This window comes from Microtus pennsylvanicus, chromosome 15, assembly GCF_037038515.1.
Source record: "Microtus pennsylvanicus isolate mMicPen1 chromosome 15, mMicPen1.hap1, whole genome shotgun sequence".
Lineage (NCBI taxonomy): Eukaryota > Metazoa > Chordata > Mammalia > Rodentia > Cricetidae > Microtus > Microtus pennsylvanicus.
Window position 1 is genome coordinate 33955108 of NC_134593.1, and position 25726 is coordinate 33980833.

The following is a 25726-nucleotide window of genomic DNA, read 5'->3' on the forward strand; positions in this document are numbered from 1 at the left end:
AACTCAGAGGCAAGCCTCACCAACAGAATACAAGAGATGGAAGACAGACTCCCAGGCACTGAAAACCTAACAGATGAAATGAATACACAGGTTAAAGAAAGTGTTAAATCTAAAAAATAAAAAGGAAGAAAAAAAAAAAGAACTCCTGGCACAAAACATCCAGGAAATCTGGGACATTATGAAAAGACCAAATCTAAGAATAATTGAAGAAGAAACCCAGAGCAAAGACCCAGAAAATATATTTAAAAAAATCATAGAAGAAAAATTTCCTAACCTAAAGAAGAAGATGCCCATCAAAGTATATGAACCATACAGGATACTAAATATACTGAACCAGAAAAGAAAGTCCCCTTGACACTTAACGATCAAAACATTTGAATATATAGAACAAAGAGAGAATATTAAAAGGTGCAATGAGAAAAGACCAAGTAATATGTAAAAGCAGACCTATTAAAATAGCACCTGACTTCTCAATGGAGACTATAAAGGCCAGAAGGGCTTGGACAGATGTGCTACAGACTCTAATAGACCACAGATGCCAACCTAGACTACCATACCCAGCAAAACTGTCAATCACAAATCACAACAGATGGAGAAAATAAGACATTTTATGATAAAACCAAATTTAAGCAATATCTGTCTACAAATAATGTCCCATGGGAGGCTAGAAGGAAAACTCCAACCCAAAGAGTCAATCATACTCAACAATCAACAAACGCTGCTCACTGATGTCTCTCAACATCACTGGTCTCAACGCCCCAATGATATCTGCCGGCAAGATATGTTAGTGCAACGGAGGCACAAAGCTTGTAGGAGGAGCCAACCGAAATCTGGTTTGACTTAAGGACCACTCCAGGAGATGGGACCCACACCCAACACAACTTGGGTACCGAGAACCTGAGTCTAGATGGCCCAGGGACGTAGGGTAAAGACAAACACTACTATTCTACTAAAAGAACACAGCAATAAAATGACTCCCAATGACCTCTGCTAGACTCATAGATCAGTGTCTTGCTCGGCCTCCATCACAGAAGCTTCCTCCAGCGGCCAGATGGGAACAAATCCAGAGACCCACAGTGAGAGACCTTGGGACACTCAGCCCTAAACAGGAAGTCTTTATTACATCCCTCCCCTCAGGGCTCAGGGAACCCAGCAGAAAAGGAGGAAGTACATAAGCGCCACAGGGACTAGAGAACGTGAGCGAAACAAGGCCTTCTGATCAACTTGGGCAAACCTCATGGTCTCCTGCACGGGTGTGTCTTTTGCATCTATTATGGCTTCCTTCCAATGTAATGTTTTTGTGAGATTCCTGAGTGTGTGAATGAGTGGGTCCCAAAGTTCTTTGTGCCTTCTTCTGGGCTCTTTTCCTTCTCTTTGTTTGTCTTGTCTAATTCCAATGTGTTCCTTTCTTTTGTTTTATCTTATTATTATCCTTTAGAAGCTTGTTTTCTAAATGAGAGACAGAAAGGGAGTGGATTCAGATGGGAGGTGAGGTGATGAGGGACCGGGAGGAGCAGAGGGATGGGAAACCATAATTAGGATATATTACATGAGAAAAAAAAATCTATTTTACATAAAAGGGGAAGAAACTTTCAATGATCTAGATGTCTTATTTCATTGTAGAAATGTAGGTTCAGGAGAAAAGAAAAGGATTTAGAAATAACTGGAGGAATTTACAAAACAATTTACAAAGCTATTTCCCCTTGATTTTTGTAGTGTTCTTGAGATGAAGTGCACTTAGCCTAGCCTTGCCAACAGAAAATGACGTCAAGGCCATGAGTGGCTCTCCACAAGGTTCAGCATCTACGGTACTGACCTGGCCTTGGGGAGCAGGGCTCTCTCTCCTGTGGCACACAGATGTCACATGACTAGAAAGGCCATACTTTTAGAGAAACTTAGTCACCCAAGTGACAGAGAAAAGGAAAAACAGCTTCAGTACATAAAAATCCTAAGTAAAAATGTAAGCAAGTAATAACAGGAAAAGGCAATCTCCTTCGTTTTTTGAGGCAGGGTAGCTCAGGCTGTCCACAAACTCCCTTTGTGGCTTCTGCGCTGACCATTTGACTTTCGTCTGACTGGGCTTCTCTGTTGTATTTGACTCTTCCCATCCTCCTCCTAGGAAGGGATCCGCTCATGTCTTCCATGATGCATCTGGCTGCCTTTGTATAGCCCGGGCGTTCCCTTCACCCTGGTCGCTGTAACTACCTCTTATCTATCAGTGCACAACATGACTTTTTTGGATATGTTATTTGTGTGTCTGTGCACATGCGTGTGGATACCAGGAGAGGCCAGAAGTGGGCATGTGATCCCCTGGAGCTGGAGCTCCAGGCGGTTGTGAGCGACGCAATATGGGTGCTGGGAACAAGGCTTGGCGCTGGAAGAGCCGTGTGTGCACATAAGAACTGTGCCATTTCCCCAGCCCCTACTCTGACCCTTAAACCCAGATGCTTCTTTTTCTTTTACTTGCTACGTCTTAACCAGTGTTAGATATTGCAGTGCTCACTCCATGGCCCAAGTCCACCTTCTCTTCCTCTCTTGCCTCAACCACTCTGATGGTCCCCAGTGGTCGCTGTGAACTCTAGTTGTTCTCACAGAGCCATTCTTCACACTGCTACAAGTGTCACCAAAGGAGAATTTGGCTCCACCACTGCCCTCTAGAAAGCCCCATGATGGCCAGTCATTCTGTAAAGTATACTTCCTCCCCTTACCTCACAAAGACCCATTTATCACTTGAGTTGGCTCTGCCCTGTAGGTTGCAAAATTTAGCAAAAAGTTGCTATTTTCTAACCTACATTATATACGATGCTTTGGAACTCTGTTCATTCAAGAAACATCTATCCCATTCATGGAATGACCATCTTTTGCTCCACCCCCGAGATGGAGCCAACTCAGAAGCTGCATTTGGTTGGGCACCCTCTCTTTCAGGGAATGACTCTGAACCCACAGCACGGCTTCCATGTTACCCTTTCCTGTCCGCAGAGCTTACAGGGCACAGCTCCATACTTTTATGTTGTTAATTATATTGACTTGTCTGTCTTCCCGACGGACCAGGAGCCCCGGCAGCGCACAGCAGCTGTATAAGAACATCTGCTGAAGCCCAAGAATTAAAGTGGGATGTCCACTGCACATCTGTGTGACTACTTCAGACAGTAACGACCAGAGTGTGAAATGGGTCTGGAGGCATAACCGACTCGAGGATGCTGAGACCTGCTCGGTTCACTGCGTTTCCCTGGTTTCAGGTGCTGCTTCCTAAATCCTGCCACAGTGCCATCAGGTCTCCCTGGCTGAGCAAGCGAGAGGGCTGACAGTTTTAAATAGGGGTGCAATGGCATCTTTTGTGGTATCATCCCTCTAGGTGAGTTTTCACTGAACAAGCATTTCCCGTCATGTCAGAGGTTGCTCTGTGTTTTCTTTGCAATCGGTAAGACTGTACTACTGTTTTCTATTTTGAGTTTAGTATGCTGCCAATCTGTTTTTGATAGACATGCGCATCTAATTATAGTTAGTAAAAAATAGCACTTTGCTTTAGAAATACTAATATGTTTAAAGTACCTGAAACATTTTATTGTAACCAACAGTTTATGCAATTTGGCCAGTGTGTAACAATGACAAAGGTTGACTCTTGAATTACAACCAAATTTTAGTTACCATAGGGACTGTCACATTTTCAGTGACAGGACTATTTAAAGTATGTGATTATGACTACAGATTATGTGTTATGAATTCATATTTAGGTGCTGTATTGCCTATGAATATATATAGTTATGTATATATAATACAGATATAGCTATGTGTATTTACATCTACATAACACGCACAAACACATGTGCATGGACATACGTGCACACACACCCCCTTAACTTACTACATTCAGCTTGTTAAACTCTTAATTGAAAGAGATACCTGGTTTTGGTGATTTGGTTAAAGATTCAGTTTAAAATTTCCCTCAAGCATTAAGAGAGAACGCCACCTTCCTACACTCAAGGTCAGCATTCTTATTAGAACGCAAAGGCTCTCAACCATCATAGAGATCCGTCTTCTTGTTACAGACTGGAAAACCAAGGGCCAGAAAGCACAGACTGCCTTCTACAGAACCTCGGGCCGTCGTCCTCAGTAATAAAGCACACATTGCAAGCTCCTAATGCCCAGTGCGGTGTTTCCCATATGCAAAAGCATTGTCAGCGGGAGGCACAGGGCTCTGTCTGTATTCACCAGAGCCATCCTAACTGCCCTGTGCGGCCGGGTTGGTTTTATTCACACAGTAAGAAGCGAATCTGCTAATGGTACCAGAATGAGAATTTGTAAGTAGGCAAAATGCTTCTAGCCACTTTCAAAAGGGAAACGGAGACTTTACTAAATAATTTACAACTAAGTAAAATAGATACAAATAATTTACATTACCCAACAGGAAGCTCTGCAATAAAATTAAAGGCAATGGAGAATTTCCTAAGGTACTTCAATTGCTGGATTTCATAAGGAATTTTTCTGATAGGGTTATTTCTCAGTTTCAGTACTTGTAGATTTTTAAGCTGAAGTATCTGGGGAATAGAAAAGAAAAACAAATGTTAATTGAATGAGAAGTCTACAAACTCTCATGTGTGCCTTTTATAAATGTTTTAAACCAATACAGTAAGATCGGTGTAGAAAACCATGATGACTCATATCGTGTGGCTCCATAAACACTTTGAGAAAAAAAGACCAAAGCAGGGTAGCACTGAGTTATGAGTGGGGGGGGGGGCGACGTCTGAGTCACAAAGGAGGCTATAAAGCTCTAATTTCATCAGCCATACTTTTTTCCTTTTAAATAATGACTTTATTAATTCTTTGAGATTTCCATATAATGAGTTTTGATCGTATCCACCCTTCTTCTCCCATTCCTCTCAGATCCACCCCACTCCCTCCTCCGGACCCATACAACTTCATCAGCATGCCTTGTCCCTCCCCACCAACCTCCACCCACTGAAGACTCTGTGGAGTGTGGTTGACCTACTGGTGGGTCACAGCATTAGTGAGAATTGCCTTTCCCTCACCAAGCAATTATCAAATGCTGATGGCCTCAGCTAGGGGTGGGACGCTGTGCCCACCTCCCTCTCCATGCTGGAAGCAGGTTTGGCTCGGGTTTGCACCAGCCTCGTGCATGCTGTGGTAATTTCCGTGAGTTCACCGGTGCATCTGCCCTGCTGGAAAACAGTTCCCATGAAGTCATCCACCACCTCCAGCTCTTACGACCTTTCCAGTGCCCACTTCTACACAGACCCCGAGCTGTATAGCAGGGGGTGCAATATGCGCCTCTCATTTCAGGCTGAGCACCCCAGAGTCTCTCACCCTCGGCACCTGACCAGTTGACAGTCTCTGTGTCAATGGCCACGTATTTTGCAAGAAGAAAACTTCTCTGACGAGAGCTAGAGTCCTGGCTCAGACTCCACGTTGTCCTGGTAGGCAGGATGGCTGATAGGGCCTGGTTTTCCTTTCGGAAGCGTGTGGATGTGTGGTGGAGAAGCTGATGAAAATGGAATTGGTGGTCAAAGTGTAAACCTCTGAGTGGGGGCTCCTTGGCTTCAGAATGGCCCTTCTAGTTAGGACAGACGTTCACTGCGATGCACGGGGTGAGAGGCCATGTGGTGTTTTAATTTACGAACTAATTGGAATAAAATGAATTAAGAGAAGAAAGTCCTCAAAATCAAAGGTTGGGGTTAATATGATGATATGTTGAGACAGAAAAACTTACTTTGTTTATGTGTCCCTGACTTAAGAATTATCCTCGGAGCGCTGGAGTGACGCCTCAGAGGGTAAGAACACTCACTACCGTTGAAGAGGACTGGAGGTCTCAACCTTCTACCCAAGCTGGCAACTGCCTGTAACTGCAGGGGGTCCAATGTCCTCTCCTGGCCTACATGGATACCCACATGCATGTGCACATGCATGCACAGACACAGTCAGATACACACACACACACACACACACACAATTGTGTGACAAGACTTTTCCTGGAAAGATACTGAAGGAGTAGAACAAACTCCATTTTGAGAAAGAACTCTATTTTAGACAGGACCTAACTAGGGGAATGAATGCAGCCCAGCAAAGTCATAAACATTATCAGGAAACTGTACCTGCCCTGGTCAAAGCGACCCACCAGGGTACCCAAGCAACATCTGTTTACATCTGCTTGCTTCAAATGTCAGTGAGGTATCTGATTAACCACTGTTTTGAAATTCCCCTATACCTCAACCAACAGATTCAAGAGTGGTATCCTTTTACCCAATCCCGAAATGCCAAGGCTTGTGCCGTCCTGCTTGCTGCTTTTCCCTTTAAAACCTCCTACCCTAAAGCCTCGGGGCGGTTCTCCCTCACCCACTGTGGCGGTGTGTTGGATTACAGTCTGAGTTAGCTAACTTGTAATCAATAATCCCAGCGTGTTTGCATCGGATACTGGTTCTGTGGTGGTCTCGTTTGGGGGGGGGCGGTCCCGTGACACGGGCATAACAGGCACAACATACACATCCCAGAGAGGGAGTCCACAGCAGAGATGACGAGCCTGGAGACGGACGAAGTCCAATGAGTTTTATCGGGGGTCACTTACAGGAATATGAGTGAGCGGTTACATACAGGCGCAGAAATGACAGGTGCATCACCAAAGCCCGCCCCAGCACGGGTGACAGCTCATGGGAACCTGAAACACACTGCACCACCTGCAGGCAGTTCAGCAGATTGGAGAGTATCCCTTCCAAGACACTCAGCTGGTCTAAACCGCTTCTGGCAGCTCGGCCAGCCTGTTTCTTCCAGGCACTTATGCTAGCTCAGGATCTTCTTTTCAGCTTTGTTCCTCCCATGGTGACTCTCGGCAGTCTTTACCGCTTATTCCTTGGGGGGGCAGGTAGTGAGGTAGTGAATCTAGTTAGTTTCAGGGACTTCCTGAAGCTATTTTGAGTTTGCTTTGTTTGGTTGTTTGGTTGGGTTTGTTTGGTTGTTTGTCTTTTTTTTTTTTTATTTCTGTTTTAAGGGCTTCCCTGCAGGTTAGAGTATTTCAGTCTGGGAAAAGTCCTAAATTTTTATTGACTCATATTTTCATATAAGACCATCAGATAAAGACGAGGGAAATACCCCCTGAGCAGGATTCACCATAGCCAGGTGATACACTCTTTCATGCCCATCAATTTTTTCATATGGAAATGTAAAACTGAATTAAGCTGTAAATTAATTTGGAATCATAATCATCAGAAGAATATCAAACCTCTGGACCAGTGAACCTGAGATGTTTGTTCACTTATACATGTCTCATTTAATTTTTTTTCCAACTGAAATTTCACAGGGTAGGTATGGAACTTTGGTTGACCCTATTCCTAAATATTTTATTCTTTTTCATGTGATTTTAAATGAAATTGTTTTAGGAATTTTCTTATCAAGATTGCATACTGATGACATACTAAAACACAGCTGACTTTTTTCTGCATTAACCTTATGCTCTGCAACCTTTCAGGAAGTACACACTATAACTGTATTTTACTGGATTTACTATATCTGTATGAAGGGTCATATCACCTGCATATCATATCATGGCTTTCATATCTTCTCTTCTTCAAAACTGTTTCATATAGTTGAGATAAAATGTTCATGCATCTTGATGGGATAATTGGTTGTCAAGCTGTAGATATAGTCAATCATATTTTTTTCTTTCTGATCTGGATAGATATCAGCACTTGGCCAATTGCTTTGGTTAGATAGTCCAGTGCAAGGTTGAACAGAAGAAGTCAGAATGTCCATCTCCATCTTGTTCCTGACCTGAGGAGGCAAACTTCCAGTCTTCTATCATCAAGTACACTAGCTGTGAGGGTTTGCAAGGGTTGTCTCCTCTATTCCTACGTGTTGAGTGGACTGGGTATTGAAAAGGTGATGACGGTCTCAGCTGTGTTCTAGGATATCTATTGGGATAATTGTGTTTTCTCTTTTCATGTTTTAATCTTATATCAGCCTTTCTATGTTAAGCCATCTGTGTATTCCTGAGATAAATCTCACTTGGTTGTGGCGTGAAATTGCTTTTGTATGTTGGACTGGAAACATGTCATGAGGACATGAAATATGGCTGAGGACATGACATATACAGGCATGATGATACTCTGTACTTACTTTTCTTGTTATGGCTGATGTTTGCTATTATTGGCTTGATGGTTTGAAATGGAAAATGTTCTCTCATCTTCTCTTTGTTGAGTTTGTGAAAGATTGTGTTAATTCTTCCTAGATAATTTGAAAGAATTCACTCATGAAATCATCTATACTGAAACATTTCTTTGTGGAATGTTTTAAAATTATTGTTGAAGCTATTGTAATAAATCACTCATATTTTAGTCTGCTCTTATAGTGTTTGTAGAAATATATTCATTTCATCTAAGTTATTAAATTGGTTGGAATAGTTACTTAAAAGTCTAGGCTCTTTCTTGGTATTTCTGTAAGGTCAACAGTGACCTTTCATTCTTGATTTTGGGAACTTGAATCTTCTGTATTTTTTTTCTTGGTCTTTCTATGTAATCCTTGTCAATTTTGTTGATCTTTTCAAAGTAGTAACTTGTAAGCAGAGACTGTATGTTCATTTCCTGACTGCTCAGACCCGAATAATCACACAGAAACTATGCTAATTACAACAGTGTTTGGCCAATGGCTCAGGCATATTTCTAGCTAGCTCTTACATCTTAAATTAACCCATTTCTATTAATCTGTGTATCACCATGAGGCTGAGGCCCACTACTGGTAAGGTTCCAGCATCTTTCTTCTTCAGTAGCTACATGTCATCTCTCTGACTCCACCTACTCTCTCTCTATATCTCTGTCCGGATTTCCCACCTGGCTATGTTCTGCCCTGCTACAGGCCAAAGCAGCTTCTTTATTAACTAACGGTAATAAAACACTCAGAACATACAAAGGGGAATCCCACATTAATAACTCTTGCATTTTTTGCTTTATCTCTATTGATTTCCTGTTCTCAAATTCCTATAATAACTTTTATTATTCCTTTTCTAGTCTCTTTAAGGTTTAGTTCACTTTTTTTCTGATGCCTTAAGTTGGAAGGTTATTTTATTGCTATGAGATACTTCTTTATTTTTGTTTGTTTAGTTTTTTGTTGTTCATTTGTTTTTTGAGACAGGGTTTCTCTGTGCAATCCTAGCTGGCCTCAAACTCACAGAAACATGCCTGCCTCTGCCTCCCCAGTGCTGGGATTAGAGGTGTGTGCCACCACCACCACCAGGCAAGATACTTCTTTCTTAAAATAGGTATTTACAGCTGTCTATTTTCACCTGAGCAGTTTCAGATGCACCAAATAAATATTGACACCTGCTTTCACTACCATTCATCTTCAAAATTCTCTAATTTCTATTTCGATTCTTCCTTGACTCCTTGATTAAGAATTAGTTGCTTTGATTCTCTGGGGACTCATGGCAGCAACCCAACTTAACTCTTTCCAGCCGACCCTGTCAGCCTTCCCTTCTAACCCATAGTCATTCCTTGTGTTAATTGCCCATCCCCAGAAACTCTTTCTAATAGTGACCCCCAAAGGTCAAACTGGACTAGGAATCAGGAATGCAATTTTTGCTACCCTTTCTGTCTGTCCTCCATTATGATACATTCAGCCTTCCTGTAAGTCTTGTGGTGCCTTGCTGGGAACCCCTCCTCCCTTCATCTCCATTCCCTGGGGAGCTCTGCTTCTTGGTGAGAAGTTAAGGTCGCCCTAGCTCTTTCCTACAGCTCTTCTCAGCCTTACTTCTTAGTCCATCACTATTCTTTTCTGACACACTGATCCACAAAAGAATATTCTACTCTACCAGGGAACCCACAACCACCACACTTGCCTACGACCCACAGATAGGAACAATAACCCAAGAACTGAACACCCACCCAACAAAGACAAGACCAGATATCAAGCCAAGCCAATACACACCTCAAGTACAACTCCAGATGCCTAGACCCCAGCGTAAAAACACCAACAGTCAAGAAAATATTCCTTCACCAGAAGCCACAGCCAACATCAACCTAAACTGAGACAAACTCAATGCAGTTCCATTAGAATCAGAAATAAGGCAAGGATAACCACCCTCTCTATACCTAGTCAATATAGTATTTGAAGTCTTATCTTGACGGTAAGACAATTGAAGGAGATCAAGGAATACAAACAGGAAAGGGAGAAGTCAAATGTTTCATTCACAGGTGATATGGTTTTATAAATAAAAAAACCCTAAGAACTCCGCCAGGAAACTTTTGCAGTTGATAAACCTTTTCGGTAAATAGCAAGATACAAAAGTAACACACAAAAATCAGTAGATTTTTCTACATATACATGACAAACTGAGAAAGAAATTAGAAAAACAGCACCTTTTTAAAAAGCCTCAAAAAATATCCTGGGATAACTCTAACCAAGAAAGTAAAAGACTTGTACGATAAAAAGTACAATGGAGTGCTGCACAGCGCAAAAATTAATGACATCTCGAAATGTGTGGGCAAATGAATGGCGCTAGAAAACATCATATTGAGTCAGGTAACCCAGACCCAGAAAGACAATTATCATATGTACTCAGTCATAAGTGGCTTTTAGACATAAAGCAAAGAAAAACAAGCCTATAATTCACAACCCCAGAGAACCTAGACAACAAAGAAGACCCAAAGAGAGACACACATGGATCTAATCTACATGGGAGGTAGAATCACACTAATTTTCTCCTGTAAATTTTCTCAGTACCATTTGCTGGTGTATCTTTTCTTCTGTTTTTACTTTCTGTCCATAGCTTTCCATTCCCAAGTTTTCTGGATTAGTGTAAACTATACAAAATAATGGGTTTCATTGGGATATTTTAATACATGTACATAAGGTACTACAATTATGGCCATGCCCTGTGCTGCCTTCTTTTGCCCCCTCACTGGTTGCTTTCTTCTTGAATAGCCCCTCTCCCGAACTCATGCCTGCTTAAAAGACCCCCATCTTTCATCTATCGCTAGACAGCACAGATGTGCATTTTAACGTCACAGTCTATGTCACAGTCACACCTTTGCATTTAGCACCATATTCTTATGTGACAATTATAGCCTTGTATTTGTACGCTCTGTCTTCCAGCGGATGGACAGGTTTTGTTTTTGTTTCTTGGGGGGGGGTTGTTTTTGGCAAGCACTCCTTATCTGTGTCTGCTCAGGAGAAAGATACACATGAAGAACCGAGATTCCCGTAGTTAGAAACGCTTCTTAGCATGGCTTCACTAACCTAACAAACCCAGTGCCGTGTGTTAGAGAGAAAAGTGGTCCTCTCCCGTGAAATAAGACATATCACAGCACCTGTCCTGTCCACATGCACACGTCTTCATCAGCATGGACTGTAGCATGCACAAGGGTGTGCACGTGTGTGCGCATGCTCTCACTCACCAATAGAATAAGATTCATGAAACAGGCATGTTGCTGAGCTGTCGGAAACCATGCTCTAAATACTGAGCGAAATAGAGAAGTCCATTGCTGAAAATCGTTCACTAAGAAAAAGCCAATAGACTGAAAGTCATTTCATAAAACAATCTATTATCCAGTGATCAGCACAATGCCGGATAAGGCAGTATAAACAGAGCCTATCCAAACTACTTGTAAAGCCTCATTTATTTTAAAAAAGGGTATCAAATTAAATCACCCTGCGCCTGGTTTCCCTGTCTTAGCTGCTGACAGCTAAAACTTGTTACAGTGTTTATATGGTCTGGTCACTAACATTTTAAAAATATTTTTATTAACTCTTGGAGAATTTCATAACATAGAAAACGCATCTTAACCATATTCACTCCCATTTTTCCTCCTAACTCCAAATCCCTTCCCCCAACATCACACTCTCTTGTGAGTTTTAAATAGTCTACTATTGAGTCTAATTTGTGCTTCCCATACGGTCACGGTTATGAGGCCATCCAGTGGAATGGGTTGACCTGCCAGGGGCCAGACACTTAGGAAAACATACTTGCCCCTCCCTCCAGCAGTCATCAACTGTCATACCGGAGTGGGGGCTTAGGAGCCCCTCCTCCACCCACACCAGACCACTGCCTGGCTTGATCTCCAGCACTCTTGGGCAGGCAACTACAGCGGCTGAGAGTTCCTGAGTGAGAGGATCCTGTCACAGGCAGACCAAACTGTTTCACCCCAGTCCGCCCAGGCTAACCTGGTCTTTTAATTCCTGACTGGCACAGGTACAAATTCATTTTAATTATTACTAAAAGAAGAATGAATTCTTTTTTATGCGCTATATAAACCATGAGAACATATTTGAGAGCTTGGTGCAATAGAGCGTTTGAGGTTTGCATCACTGATTTTCCAAAGAAAAACGTGCTATGCTTTCTTCAATTCTAATAAAGAAGGATGCAGCCCAACACGTATGTGTTTCATAATATCTTCAGGATATCATAAATGCTGCAGCCAGCGCAGCCTGGATAGCCGACACTGGTGGGGGGGTGCCGGGATGGACACACGGAGGCTTCTTTTCAGGTGGAAGAACAGCAACCTTTATTTTGCCCAGCAACCTTTTATACCTCTACTCCTTCTGTGGAGACCCACCAGCCAGAAAGAACACGAACATCCTTGCCAATTACAGACCACAAGGAAGTTCGGCTGTCAGTCAGGGGGAGTGAGGGCAGCTGGATCACAACAATAAAGATGTCTACTTTTATTTACAATAGTAAATTATAGCAATATAGGTAGGAAAAAGGTGTACTCACTTCCATAGGAAACTGGCTGAGGTCATTAAATGATAAATTAAGGTATATCAATTGAAAAGCAATAGGTGTTAAGTCTGGACAGTGCAGAAGAAAGAATCCCTAGGGGAGTAACGCAAAATAAGATATCAATTATTAACAGTAAATTCTATGTTGAACAGTTCAGTTTTCTAAATGGTAACACTACAGGATGCACTGCCAAAACTTTTCTGATCTTTTAAGAGAAAAATTACAACTCTACATAGTTCAAATCAAATTGTTCTTTGTGTGTGTGTGTGTGTGTGTGTGTGTGTACACAGGACACATGTGGCAGTCAAAGGACAACTCTGGGTGTCAATCTTTGCTTTCCACATTAAGACAGGGTCTGTTTGTCCTGCATTGCAATTCAGAAGCTGACCATGAACTTCTGAGGATTCTCTTGCTCCTTCCCAGGATCACAGGGTACATAGTCATGGTAACATGCTCAACTTTATGAATGCAGATGCTTTATCCACTACGCCGTCTCCTCAGCCTGCATTATTTTTATTTTACGAGACGATGAGCATGTTTTTCTTTTTCTGTATTTAATGTGTTTCCGGGAGCTACTTCCCTAGCTTCTTTTTCTGATGCATAGAAACATAGTCTATGACCTTACTGACTGCAATTTTTGCTGAACTTATTTATTAGCTCCAGGACCCTTGTCAGTGATGATTATAATTCTAAAAGTGAAAATCCCAAACAATGAGATCCTAAAAGATCACACGACAATCCTAAAATATTAACATCCCGTTAGAATCCTGAGACTAGAAATCCTCAGAACTTAATTCCCACTAGAGGAAAAAGAAAAAGCTGCTAACGAAAACAGAAAGCCAAGTTCCTGGGGCAGAGACAAGACTGATGTATGCGCGAGTGCTCTATGCTGGATTGTTGCTAGGTTACTCAGCTGTGTACCACTTCTGCCTTCTTACACATAGTGCCATGTTTGTTCAAGACATGCGCTTCATCTGAGAATAAGAACTTGACAAGCTCATGGCATTCTGAAACCAGGATGCTTTGCCGTTGAAATGTCCCTCCAGGGCAACAGATTGCAATACATGGCCATCTAGAGCAGTTTCTGAGAAGGACCGTGAATGTTGGGGGTGACAAAATCACTTACTAACAAGAAAAACACACTCACTTCACTCTGGCTAATAGGAAACACTTTTAGAACTCATTAACATTCTCTCTCCCTCTTCTCCCCTCCCCCTTCCCTTTCTTTTAAAAAATCGAATGTATAGATTTTCGAGGTCAAAGAGCTCAGGGCATATGGGGGGGTATTGCTTGTTTTGGTAGGGTGTTTGCTCAGCATGCATGGAGCCCTGGATCCCATCCATTCCCAGCACCATGTAAGTGGAGCATGGTGGCACATACTTATAATCCCAGCACTCAGGAGGAGGAGGTATAAGTCTCGAAAGTCATCCTCAGTTACAGGAGCAGTTCAGGAGACCCTGTCTCAGACAAGCAAACAGCTCCGGTGACTTACTGTGAGGTCTTGGGCAAGTTTTCCTGCCACCTCCATGTTTACATCTGTGGAATGAGATTATCACTAATGTCCACTTTGCAAAATGGGAGTTGCAGGAGGAGCCCCGGCTTAGAACATAGTGTGCGCTTAATAAATGACCGAGCAGTACCTACTGTGGGTTCATTTGCTGGGCAGCGCCAGTGTTGAGTGCCAACCAGCCTCACGCTAGACTTGACTCAAGATATAAAGTTTCTGGCAATTTAAAAACAGGAACAATTTCAATCCTACTTATCAGGCTAAATGGTGAAGAAAATAAAAAAAACGGAGTATTTTCTTTGAGCCTCAGTGTCCTTTCAAACTTTCCTGGTGAACCGAAGACAAAGTTGGACAGGTCAGTTTAGAGATATCATTGCCATGCGTTGCTGGGAAATCTCTGCTGTGATGGGCAAGACTCCCTCAACTGAATGGAAACAATGTATTTGGGGAAACTGACGATGAAAACAACGGATAACACAAGAGGACGTCACTGTTAGGGGACCTAGCATACCTTAAGATTAAGCGCATTTCTTCCATATAATTGGCAATTTATTATGGCCAGGCTGCTCATCGCCATTACTGTCTCGTAGCGGGTTGCCGCGATAGTCTTAAAGCCTTCCCCTTGTAACACGTGGGCCTCGGGGTCCACTCTTCTCGCGATTCTAATTAGCGCTACAGGAAGCAAATCAAAACATAAGACCCGTCTATAATTGCTTCAGGAAGGAACGAAGCCTCTCAGAAGGACCACAACCCCGTATGTTCAGTTTCAAATTTTTAAAACAGACTGCGCTTGCTCTGAATCCAGCAAAGGTAAACCCAATCAAAGACTCGAGAAACGTGTGCAACGGGAGGCGGTGGAACCTGGTCACTGGAGAAGGGACAGAGAGAGTTCAGGCACAGGGCTGCTGCTTGCTCCCTGGGGCTGCGGCTTGCTCCCTGCTAACCCGCAGCTTCTCTAGGTTTGGGGATTGGGGCCGTCTAAGTCATGCCTGCACGGTTTACTCTCCATTGACTCTGGCAGCTGTTTTACGCACCTTTTGGTGGACTGAACTGTAGTGGTTACTCAGTAATGATGGGCAGGACCAAAACTCCTCATTTCAAATCTGCCGGGTAACCCTAATACTGTTTCTGCTGCTCTTCGTTCATTTGGTTTTCGTGTGCTTCACAAGGATAAATTATTTTGTCACATACTATGTCCGTCAGATTGTAGGTAGACATAAATATGAGGTCCAAAATAGCATTAATATTTTAGGTGGTATCTTATAGCTCAGCCTGGCACGGAACTCTCCAATCTTCCCGCCTCCACCTAAGTAAGTGATGAGATGACAGGCGTCTGCCACCAGCCCTGGCGGCAGAATAATGTAATCTTTCCTTAACACGGGCTTCATTTGTTTCTGCTTAGAAGACCGAGGTCTGGGCACTTAGCATGGAGCCTGGTATATGGTACGAGTTGACTCTCATAACGCCATGTCTATCAGCCCTGTCTCAATTAAGAACACTTTAGCTTCTATATTCGCAACATCAGTACATCAAGATACATCATCGAGATGTAAGAAGTAACTGCTGGTGCACTGCCAAGATGTAAGAACTAACTGCTCAACAAATGGCCCAAGGAACCGGAAATGAGGTAGAACAGATGTGTGTGCCTTGCACACACAGACACAAATATCGAGAGAAAGGAATCTTAACGGTTTCTAAAAGAATGGTATGAACCCGCATTTACCATCAGGTTGTCTAGGGGCTTCTACCTTTCCGCTGTCTGCCACAGTTTCTAGATAGAAAGAAAAACAAAGGACAACTTTTAGACCCCTTTGAGGGTGGTTCCATTATAATTATTCACCAGTTAACAGACTGGCACGCACCTACCAACACGTCCTGTCTTCCTAAGGAACTCAGGATCACCTAGGCCGCCCTCTAAATTGCTGCTTATTCTCACTCTACACCAGGCCCCACCTAATGCATCACGGGCCCCTTCTCGCCCACCCCTTTCTACATTTTCTGAGCTTCCTGATCAGCTCTCATCAATACTATCTGGATGCGGTAGCCAGGTTGGCACCGGCACCTCTATAAAGTCAGGATGTCTGTTGCTGCTCCCAAGCTGGGGCATTACTGTCCAATTGAAAAGGGACCCTGAAAACCCAGAAGGAAGGGAGCCATCCATCTTGAATTTCTCCTCTTCCCTTTGTTCTGATCAACCCCACTACAGCCGACCATGTTTCAATTTTATTTACCTATTACCATCTGTCTCGTAGGTCTTCTCTGTAACACAGGCATTGGCAGAGTACGGGCTGCGGGAAGGGTAGCGATGTTCAGTACCAGTTGCCTTACTTTTGCGAAGGGGCGTGACGGTCGTTCGGACCACCGTGGTTCTGGTACTATAGATGAGGAGCTGGGTATAGGGCTGAGTAGTGTTTGGCTTTCAGATCTCGGAAGAGTAACTTCTTGAGTATAGTCTGGAGACTTTGGTAACTTTGGCACCGGGTGAGGCTCAGCACGTGGTACCTTAAGTTTAGAGATTATATGCCTAGAGTAAGAAGGGGGAAAAGGCTTGGAAAACTGATTGGTGAGAATTAAAGTGTTTCTAAATGGCTTATCCGGGAAAATCGCATCTCTTTTTTCTTCCTTTTTCTTGGCCTTTCTGGCTCTCCTTATTTGGCGTAGTTTTTTCCTAAAAACTCGAGAGGATGCCGACAGACAGCTTGGAACAAATATGGAACCAGCAGCACTATGTGGGATCTTCCAGTGCATGAAGGGGCGAGCGCCGCGTTTACGTGGTAAAATGTTAACCACTCTCTCACAGGCCTTACGGTCATGGTCAAGAGAGATACTTTGAATACTGATAGGTCTCTGTGATTGAGAAGCACCATGGTCGCTTTTTACCAATGCGCTTTCATCGTGGGGCAATTTTACATGGGTCTTCTCAGATCCATTAGAAGTGGCTGAACAAGAGAAAGAGGGGACAGGGATATAATTAGTCTGTATGTATCAAGCTGTCCAAACAAAGATGCTAAAGGTTGAGCATTTATTTTCTCATTTAACAGCTCACTCACCTTAAAAAAAAAAGAAAGAAAAGCTACCCCTGTTTCGCTGTGGAGACTTCAGTCAAGCTGATGGGGATACATTTGGGGAGATACATTTTGAACAAACGACTGTGAGCTAGAACAGCAAAAATGACTTACAAAGGATGGAGAACAGCTCTTGGAAGAACCCAAGGCGTGGAGAAAGGTACAAGACATAGAGATCTGGGGCAGCGGTGACTAAAACTCTGGTACTATGAGTGGGGAAAGTGGTCAGTGACTTTTGATGAAATGGCTCTTTCATCATTAGCTTGCCCCATCTGTACTTTTTTAAAATAAAGATCAGCATTTCTTTTTAATGTCAAATAAAAATAGAGAAGCAGTCTTTCAGACACAGGGACAAGCTGACATCGACTGAGGAGGCCACATGTTCCTCTCTCCACTAAGAACGCTCTCTCTTAGGTCCAGAAATCCACGGATCCTGCACTCTTGGGTATCTCACGCCATCATATATACCTCTACTTTCCTACGGGACCGAATGTCAGGTGTCGTTTTCCTGACGTCTTAACTGATGCAAGAAATGGTAGGAAAATGACATTCCAGTGGGGAGGGAATAGATTCGTTATGGCAGAGCTTCAGTAGGAAGGTACATACGTTCTCTATCTGGCGGCTCAACTACTATATCTCAGCTCTCTATGTAAACATATCTGGGTTCAGAGACAGGGCTGTGGCTAGTGCTATTGCAATGAATCTTGTTCCCTTAATCTCCCTCTCCTTTTGGTGGCTGGAGAGGGGCATGAAATTTCCCATTTCAAACTATCCGGGGAGACTTGTGGGCTTGTGGAGAACTCCCAGAACTGTCTGCTGAAGGGGAAACTGATCTCCCTAACATATAAGAACCTCCTCTGCTGATAGAGAACAAAAATGTACCAGCATCCTTAACTGGGCCATTTCACTATGATCTCAGTTTGTCTAAAGTATCAAGTTCCTTCTTTCCCAGTACTTTCCTCTGCTCTCCAAAACCACACAGTCTCCTCTTTTATACCACTTTAAGTCAAGGTCTGGTTCAAGCCTGGCTCCTACCCCAGCACCTTCTCATCTGCTAACTACATTGGTCTGTCCCCAGACACACAGGGCATCCAATGCTGCTTTGACCCGCCGCTTCACCTTTTCATTTGCAGGGAAGCTCATTATTGGTGGCTAATTGAAAGGTGATGAAAACCAGAAACAAGGTCATTAATTCTGTATGATGACCAGTATGCTTATCAACTAGACTTGAGCCGCTGTACTTGTTCATTCATTGAACAAATACCTCAACTATCCATTACAAACAAAGTACTCTAGATTGATATTAGTCAAGGTCATAGACTCTCCAAGATGCCAAAAGCAAACCTTTGGAGTGCCATGGTTGAGAAACCCTACACTAGACGATGGTGTTAAGCCAAAGGATTAATAGAGAAATCAAATAGAGAAATTCCAACACAGGAACTGGTAACGAGCTGTCAATCTGTGTGACCATGGGTGCTACTTATAGAACAGGTTGTAAATAGAAAGAAACACAAGACATTACAGAGACACAGAAAGGATGACGTAGGATCGACACAACAATGCTTGTGTGGGATTTGCTGCTTTTCACATCTTTAATTGACATAGATCAAAAATATAATAAATGTAACATTATAAATAGATCTCACAATATAAACATTGGCATCAAAATAATACAACCAATAAAGTCAAGTGGTAGAGGGGAGATTCAGGAGGGGAAGGCGAAGAAATATTATTGCCTATAAAAATACAATACTTAATAGAGAAATATACAGAAATACATGAGTAATAGGATTACATAAAGTCACATTATAAAAGTGGCTTATCTTTAAGTCTTTGAAAACATGTATGAGGATTTTGCCTACATGATAGGCATGCCTAGTGCCTGCAGAGGCCAGAAGAGCACACTGGAACTGTGAGCCACCATGTGGTGCCGGGAATAGAACCAGGGTCCTCTAGGAAGAGCCACGAAAGCATCTCTCCAGCCCCCAGACTGGCTCATCTTTATGGTACTTATCACAGGCTGAACTGACATTTGCTCACGACTTCTATCTCTCTCCTACCTGATAGAAGCTGACAGGAGGAGATGAGCTGGGTCTGGTTTTGCTAACTGTTCCATCACCAGTTTCTAGCACCATGCTCAATATTCAATCTTCACTAGTTGTGAATTCTTAGCACATGCTCAGTTACCCTGCACTGAGAACCTAGGGAAAACGCAGGCTAGGGTCCTGCAAGCCTCTGCCCTCAGCATGTTCATCAACCAATCAACACACAATCTTGTGGTTATATGTTCTGCTTTTAGGGACACATTGTTTATGTCCCACTTATATAATGGCATGGACTTCACAGCCAAGAACACTCACACATTCAGGAAGTTCATCTGACACGTGTTCCCAGCTAAACGCATTGCAACCTTCTTTGGCTTAGACCGAGCTTCAGCACTACACTTACAGAAATCATGGGAACAGGGCGGGAGAGCAAAAATTCAAGAAACATGGAACAAACAGATTGGGAAAGGAACACTTTTTTTTTTATTACGGGAGTTGAAACAAGGCAGAGGCAGTATTCCCTCCGGCTGGGTGCATGCGCGTTGGAGAACTTGTATTTTTATTTACCTACATGCACGTTCTCACGAATATCCATAAAACAGCTATTGACTGGAAGATTTCAAAGAAATTTTAGTAAGAAGCAAATTCACACTTAACAAATCCACAAATGTGGATGCATCGATGAGCACATCTATAGAAGGGACCATTGGCTGTTGTCACCTCCCCATAAACATTTAAAATTATGGTTAGGAATAACTGTCTTTACTGTGAATCATATAAAGCAAGGGATGTCTATGCAAAAACACGCCAAGGTTAATACACACATCTGCACATACCTGTGAGAACTCTCTTCTTACTTAAAGGCAACGTAGGGAGCTTTGGAGGCAAGGGTCTTCGGAGAAGTAGGGGGTGCAGCTGTGTTGCTAAGGAATGACAGTCGGTCCTGTTCATGACTGCCGGTTAAGTGAGATCTGAGGTGTCTGAGGATGAGCTGTGACCGAATGGCAGGTGTCTGTCACTCAGAAAATATCCTGACAGAAACCATCCTGGGCTGGCACTATACTGAGTTCAAGTAAGAAAAAGAGAGGAAGAAAATGATCATTCAAAACTTATATTTTGAAGCACTGTTGATGTTTTTTTTAAAAAATATTACATATATTTTAATACATGCTTAAGAGAGGCGACGGGGGCGCGCTCAGGAAGTTCAATGCTTTTTTTCTGTACTGAATATTGAAGCTGTGGTCTCAGCCATGCTGGGCAAGGTCTCTACCACTGAGTCAAAACTCCCTGCTCTCAAACTTATTTAAAATTTCAGGTTAATGAGCAAGAAGTTGGGGAATACACTTGTAAGCTCAACACTTGAAAGACCGAGAAGGAACAGCCTGGGCTACATGGGAAGACTGGTTTCTTATAGATAAAACATAAACTAATATTAAGCTGGACCACGCTAACATTTCCCGTGTGAGTACAAAATTCAGTCAGCCAAAGCAATTTTTGGTCAGTAAATGGAGAGCCTCCTCCCCAAATGTAGACATGGCATTTCATTCGCTACCTCCCAAATATCATTGGTAGAGATTTAGAAGGTCAAAAGAGGATGCGAAAGATTCTACTGGAAACGCCTCCGAAGTCCCACAACATCTAACCACTCACAAACTCTTTTCTTGTGTGACAATGACTTGTTTTAACTTTCAGCCGACATAATTTGCCCATAATTATGCAAGTCAAAAATAAAATAGGCTTTAATACAATGAGATGTTCCTTAAAGGCGGGGGAATCCCAGTTAACACTAAAATAACAAAACAAGATATATCTCCCCACACCCCTCAACGCGGCTTTGTTTGCAGGGGAACCTCAAAAAGTGCCTGGCACCGACTACCCCGCGGCCCGCCTGGCACGGGAAACCTGAAGCGGTGCTGAGGAGCGGTTTACCCGCGAAAAGTAACTGCAGGCCAGCGCTCGCTCCAGGTCTGCGGGTTGGCAGCGCGTGCTCGCCCCAAGTTTCCTTAGCTTGTGAGGCGACCCTCCGCCCCCACCCCGAAGAGGCGGGCTCCTACGCGACCCTGCCTCCAAGGAGACACACCAGCTTTCCCACATCCATCTCCTTTGCCCCGAGTCCTGGCTATCAGTGACAGTCTAGCGACGTCTCTAGTTAGGTTTCCAGGTTTCTGCAGGATGCTGCTCCGTTAATAGCATCCCAAGCGCCACCAAAGCCCGGTCCAAGGGGCATAGCGCCGCCACCAACCGGGAGATTGCGGTAGGCGAGTGGGAAGCGCAGGCGCAGGAGGGCTGGGCGCGCCAGGAACGAGGGGCGGGGCCCACGTGGCCACTCCCATCTACCACACCCACCGGATCCACCCACTGAGTCCGCAGGTTCCGCCGGTGCCCCCTATTTCTGAGGCGGGCAAGGCAGGATGCCTGGAGGCTGAGGCGGTGGAGCAGGAGGAGCGGCTCCACGTGCAAGCTGCTGTACGGAAGGCTGTGGTGACAATTGTTATTACTATTCTTATTCCTAAAACAGTGACCACTATTATTTACTTACTTTTCTCCATGACATGACGTGCGTCTGGAATCTGGACTGGCATTTTCTAATAACGCTACATTACTGGGCAACTGGCCACCGTTGCTTATTTTGCAGTAAAGCCCTCATCTCCCAAGCGCACATTCTGTTTTCCTTCTTGTCTCTTGGGTGCAACCTGTTCTGTCTTTCTGAGCCTTTAAAGTTCCTGGTGGAACTGGAACTGTGTGGGAATGGGAGCTTTAGGCTTTAAAGAAAAACCAGGTCTCACTGCCACAGTGGTTGGCTGTGACTAGTGTGTTTTTACTGTACCTTTGTCGTGGTGTCAGTGATTCTGCGTGTTTAGTGGTAGTGTGCGTCTTTGCCTGTATGTGCATGCATCTCTGGAGACTCGAGAACGAAAACTAGAAAAAGCCTATGACAGAGATGGTGAATTCTAATGAGAATTAAAGTAAGGGGCACTTCTTCCCAGGCGTCTCACTTATATGCTTTCCTCTTAAGTAAGGTGTGGGAATTTTAGTGGCACGTTGAGAAATTAGAGACTACTGTTTACTAGCCGAGTGTTCCTATTTCTCCTTAGAAACAATGGAAACAGATAATAATCAGAAAAGAGTCTGGGTAATACTGTACAAGTTGTTGTCCTGTGTTAGCATGTGGTTTTGTCACGTAGATTACTTTGTTCTAAATTAGGCGCCCTCCCCAAACCATGGATGCATTCCACTTTTGCCTGTGTCTGCATCAGATTGATTAGTTCCCCAGAAGGACAAGATGCAGACAGAAAAGCAAAACTGGTGGCCAGGTTTGTCGCAAGTCACGTACATCGTGCGTATTTTGTAAACGTCAGAAAGGTTTCTGTTCTTAAGGATAAAGATGTGTGGGCTAATTTCCGAAGCTGGTTCTGTATTCTTAAAAGCTGAAACCAGCTGGGATCCAGGTTCACTGGCTGATGCTCCGCTTGTGAGATGTATGCTTAGCTTCACATCGTCACAAATCAAGGCAAGTGCATTTGCTAATTAATAAAAAAAAATGCTCTGTCATTCCTTGCAGGTTTCTTCTGGTGGCTGCCAGACCACAACAGTTTAACGGGCAGTTTAATGCGTACCCTCCGCAGTTATAAAGATTTTGTGTTCTGTAGCTATTGCTGCCACTGGGCTCCAATCACTTAGGGGAATGAAGCTTAAATCTCCGGTTTGATACGTCTTCTATGCCCATGTCAGCTACTCTACCGCATCTTCCATGGTTTTCCACGGGAATGGTATATATAACAGGATACATTTTTTTGAAAGCCCACATCTCATTCAGTTTGGATTACTTTAACACTTCTTGTATTTCTGTTGTTTTTGAAAGTACAGCTACTTCACTCTTCCTATTCACTTTTTTTTTAAATACTGTTTTCTCTCTTGGAAATGAGGCTGCTCCCTCTTTGGTTTTAGGGCTCTTCTTCACCTGATGTGCAGTTCTGTCGGCCAGTTTACTTCTCCCCTTAACTTTGCCATTTGGCAGAACCTCTGCTTGTCAGAACAAACTGCAGTGCCTTTGCTCAGCAAATGGATTGTGTGAAGGTGGCTACATTCATGGTGAGCACTGAGGTTATAGCACCCTGCATTGTGTTTTAAATGTTGCTAAGATGAGATTAAAAAGCCTTGCACAAAGGCAGAGACTTGAGCACCCCACAGATAATGCTATTGATTGTTCTGAGGATAAAGCATGCACACAGAACCTCCGGCTTGCCGTTGGTGAAAGGATGCCACTGTTGGATGGTGCAAAATAAAATGTGTTCTAGGGATCTTCATTATTTCGCATAGACCTTTTTGTAATGAATTGATTGATTTTCCTTTTGAACAGGACAGGCATTGGCTAAACAGTTTGGCCAGTATAGATCTGAGCTAACATCTTAGAAACAACTGGAGGGACTTGTGTTCCTTTGTTTGGGTTACTTTGAAAGGTTCCTTTAGAGAAAGAATAGTTATTTTTGAATGCATATCGATTCACTATTGAGTCTTGAAATGCTTTTGAGAAAGAGATGCTTTTCTTGGCCTGAGTTTGCCACCGTTGGTATTCATTGTGCATATTCCATGTGATAGTCTTCCTTGCTGAACAAGAAGGCTGCTGCTTCCCGCCGGTCACCGCTCTGTAGCTTTGAAGACATATATTTATGTCAAAAGTCCTCGTGCTGTGCTGGAAAAAATGCAAATGTTTTCTCAAATGCAGATAAAGCCCTTCAGAAGGAGCAGTTGCTCTCCTTACTGCTCATCTCGGTTCAAAGAGCAGAGCTTCACCTCTGCTCTTCCTTCTTTGGGACCAGTTGTTTCCTTTTCTGTCTCGAGACGGATGGGACTTCCTCTCCTTTGTTTGAGTTATAGATCCTGGGATTCAAACCAAAAGAAAGACACTGCCAACAAGGAAATGTCATGGGATCTACATCGTAGAGTTAAGAAACAGTTCAAGTGCATGGAAGGACAATGCCTATCTGTCCTTAACATTGTGCTTGTGAATCTAGCCATTTGCTCTGCAGTGATCCTTCAGATGTCTCAGAGGCACATGTCACCTTGCTAGACACTAAACCTTAACTTCATCAATTCATTATTACTTTGAGGCTTTATAATTTCAACAGTATAAATGAAATTTTAGATTATTCCCAAAGCATTGTCTGTAACTACTTGAACCAGTCTTTCTTTCTCTTTTCCTCTGGTTTTGTGGTATGTTGCTTGGACAAGGTAGTGCTTCTCAGACTTTCCCAAAACTCAGGAAGATTTTGTGTTTCCTGGATGCATTGGTCATTCTTCATCGTAGTCTGCAACTAGATGATATCGGAAGATGTTTTGCACCAAAGAAAAAATTGAAATAAAACTTCTTTCTTTTTTTGTGTTGACTGAGGTCCCTCTCCTGAATGCTCTGAGTCTTTAAGTGTGAGCCAGACTCGTTGCTCACTACACGGAAGGCCCTGCTGTGCCGGTTTGATGTTTTATATTTTTCTGCAAATGTCCCCTGGTTGAGAATTCTAGTACGTACATCATATTCGATCGAAGGCAGTGCAGCGTAGTTCTGCTCTATTGGGTTTGATTTCTCCTGCTAACATTTGTTAGCTTGGTTTTCAGGCTCATTGCCCAGAGTCTCCAAGCCCCTGCAATTTATTCCCCTGCAAAATTGGGGGCGTCTGAGAATCGGAACATCCATATGTCTGTAAGGTGCATGAACTTCATTGCTTCTGCTGAGCAAGTACCTGTGGCATTTGGAAACACGTTGTAATAACTTCATTATAGTATCAATAGCAGCTCACCTTCTTGGCTTCTCGAATCCATCATTCTGCTCTATTTTCACTGTCTGGATTGGACATATGTTTTATTCGTAGGTGTATGAAGACTGCAGGTTATGTAAAGGGTGTGACGATGGTGGGAACAGGCAGAGGTTGAGTGGACATCTAGGGATATGTGGTATCCAGGAGCCCTTCCCTGCTCTTCCAAGCTAAGCAGCTTTACTCTTCTGAGTTTAACACATTAGGCTCTATCCTGAAGAGGAGACTATGGCTGTAGAGATTTCCTTACAACTCGTCAGATGGCATTGTCTCTGACCCAAGACTTCGTCTGTGCCCCTAGTTTACACTGGCATCATGGAAACCTTGCCTGGCCTTTGCTGAAAGGGTACATCCAGAGCTCTACCCCCATCATTTCTTCTTAGCCCACCCAGAATCAGATCCTAACAGAATAGCTGTGAGGTACTACTGCCCTTGACCAGTGTAGAAAGACAGACGGAGAGGTCTCTTTCTACTGAGCTCCAACTCTGTATCTGGATTCAGCGTATTACAGAGATCACGTCCAGGGCATTTGTCCTGAGGCATATTGCTTTGCACAGGTCTTCCTGGCAAGAAGAAAG

The 25726-nt window shown here is 43.3% G+C and overlaps 2 protein-coding genes across 2 annotated transcripts in view; one reads left to right on the forward strand and one right to left on the reverse strand.

Moving 5' to 3' along the window:
• The window catches only part of Lrrc63 (leucine rich repeat containing 63), a 33398-nt gene extending 13109 nt beyond the window's left edge, over window positions 1-20289 (reverse strand). The window contains exons 1-6 of the mRNA XM_075949233.1: window positions 20175-20289; window positions 16460-17167; window positions 15952-15999; window positions 14740-14900; window positions 12716-12814; window positions 4402-4538 (exon numbers count right to left, since the gene is read on the reverse strand). Coding sequence (XP_075805348.1) covers window positions 4402-4538; window positions 12716-12814; window positions 14740-14900; window positions 15952-15999; window positions 16460-17167; window positions 20175-20289 — 1268 coding nt within the window. The remainder of the gene's footprint in view (window positions 1-4401; window positions 4539-12715; window positions 12815-14739; window positions 14901-15951; window positions 16000-16459; window positions 17168-20174) is intronic.
• A 1387-nt stretch (window positions 20290-21676) lies between these two features.
• Lcp1 (lymphocyte cytosolic protein 1) overlaps window positions 21677-25726 on the forward strand; it is a 96273-nt gene continuing 92223 nt past the window's right edge. The window contains exon 1 of the mRNA XM_075949026.1: window positions 21677-21804. The gene's annotated coding sequence lies outside the window, so the exon portion shown is untranslated. The remainder of the gene's footprint in view (window positions 21805-25726) is intronic.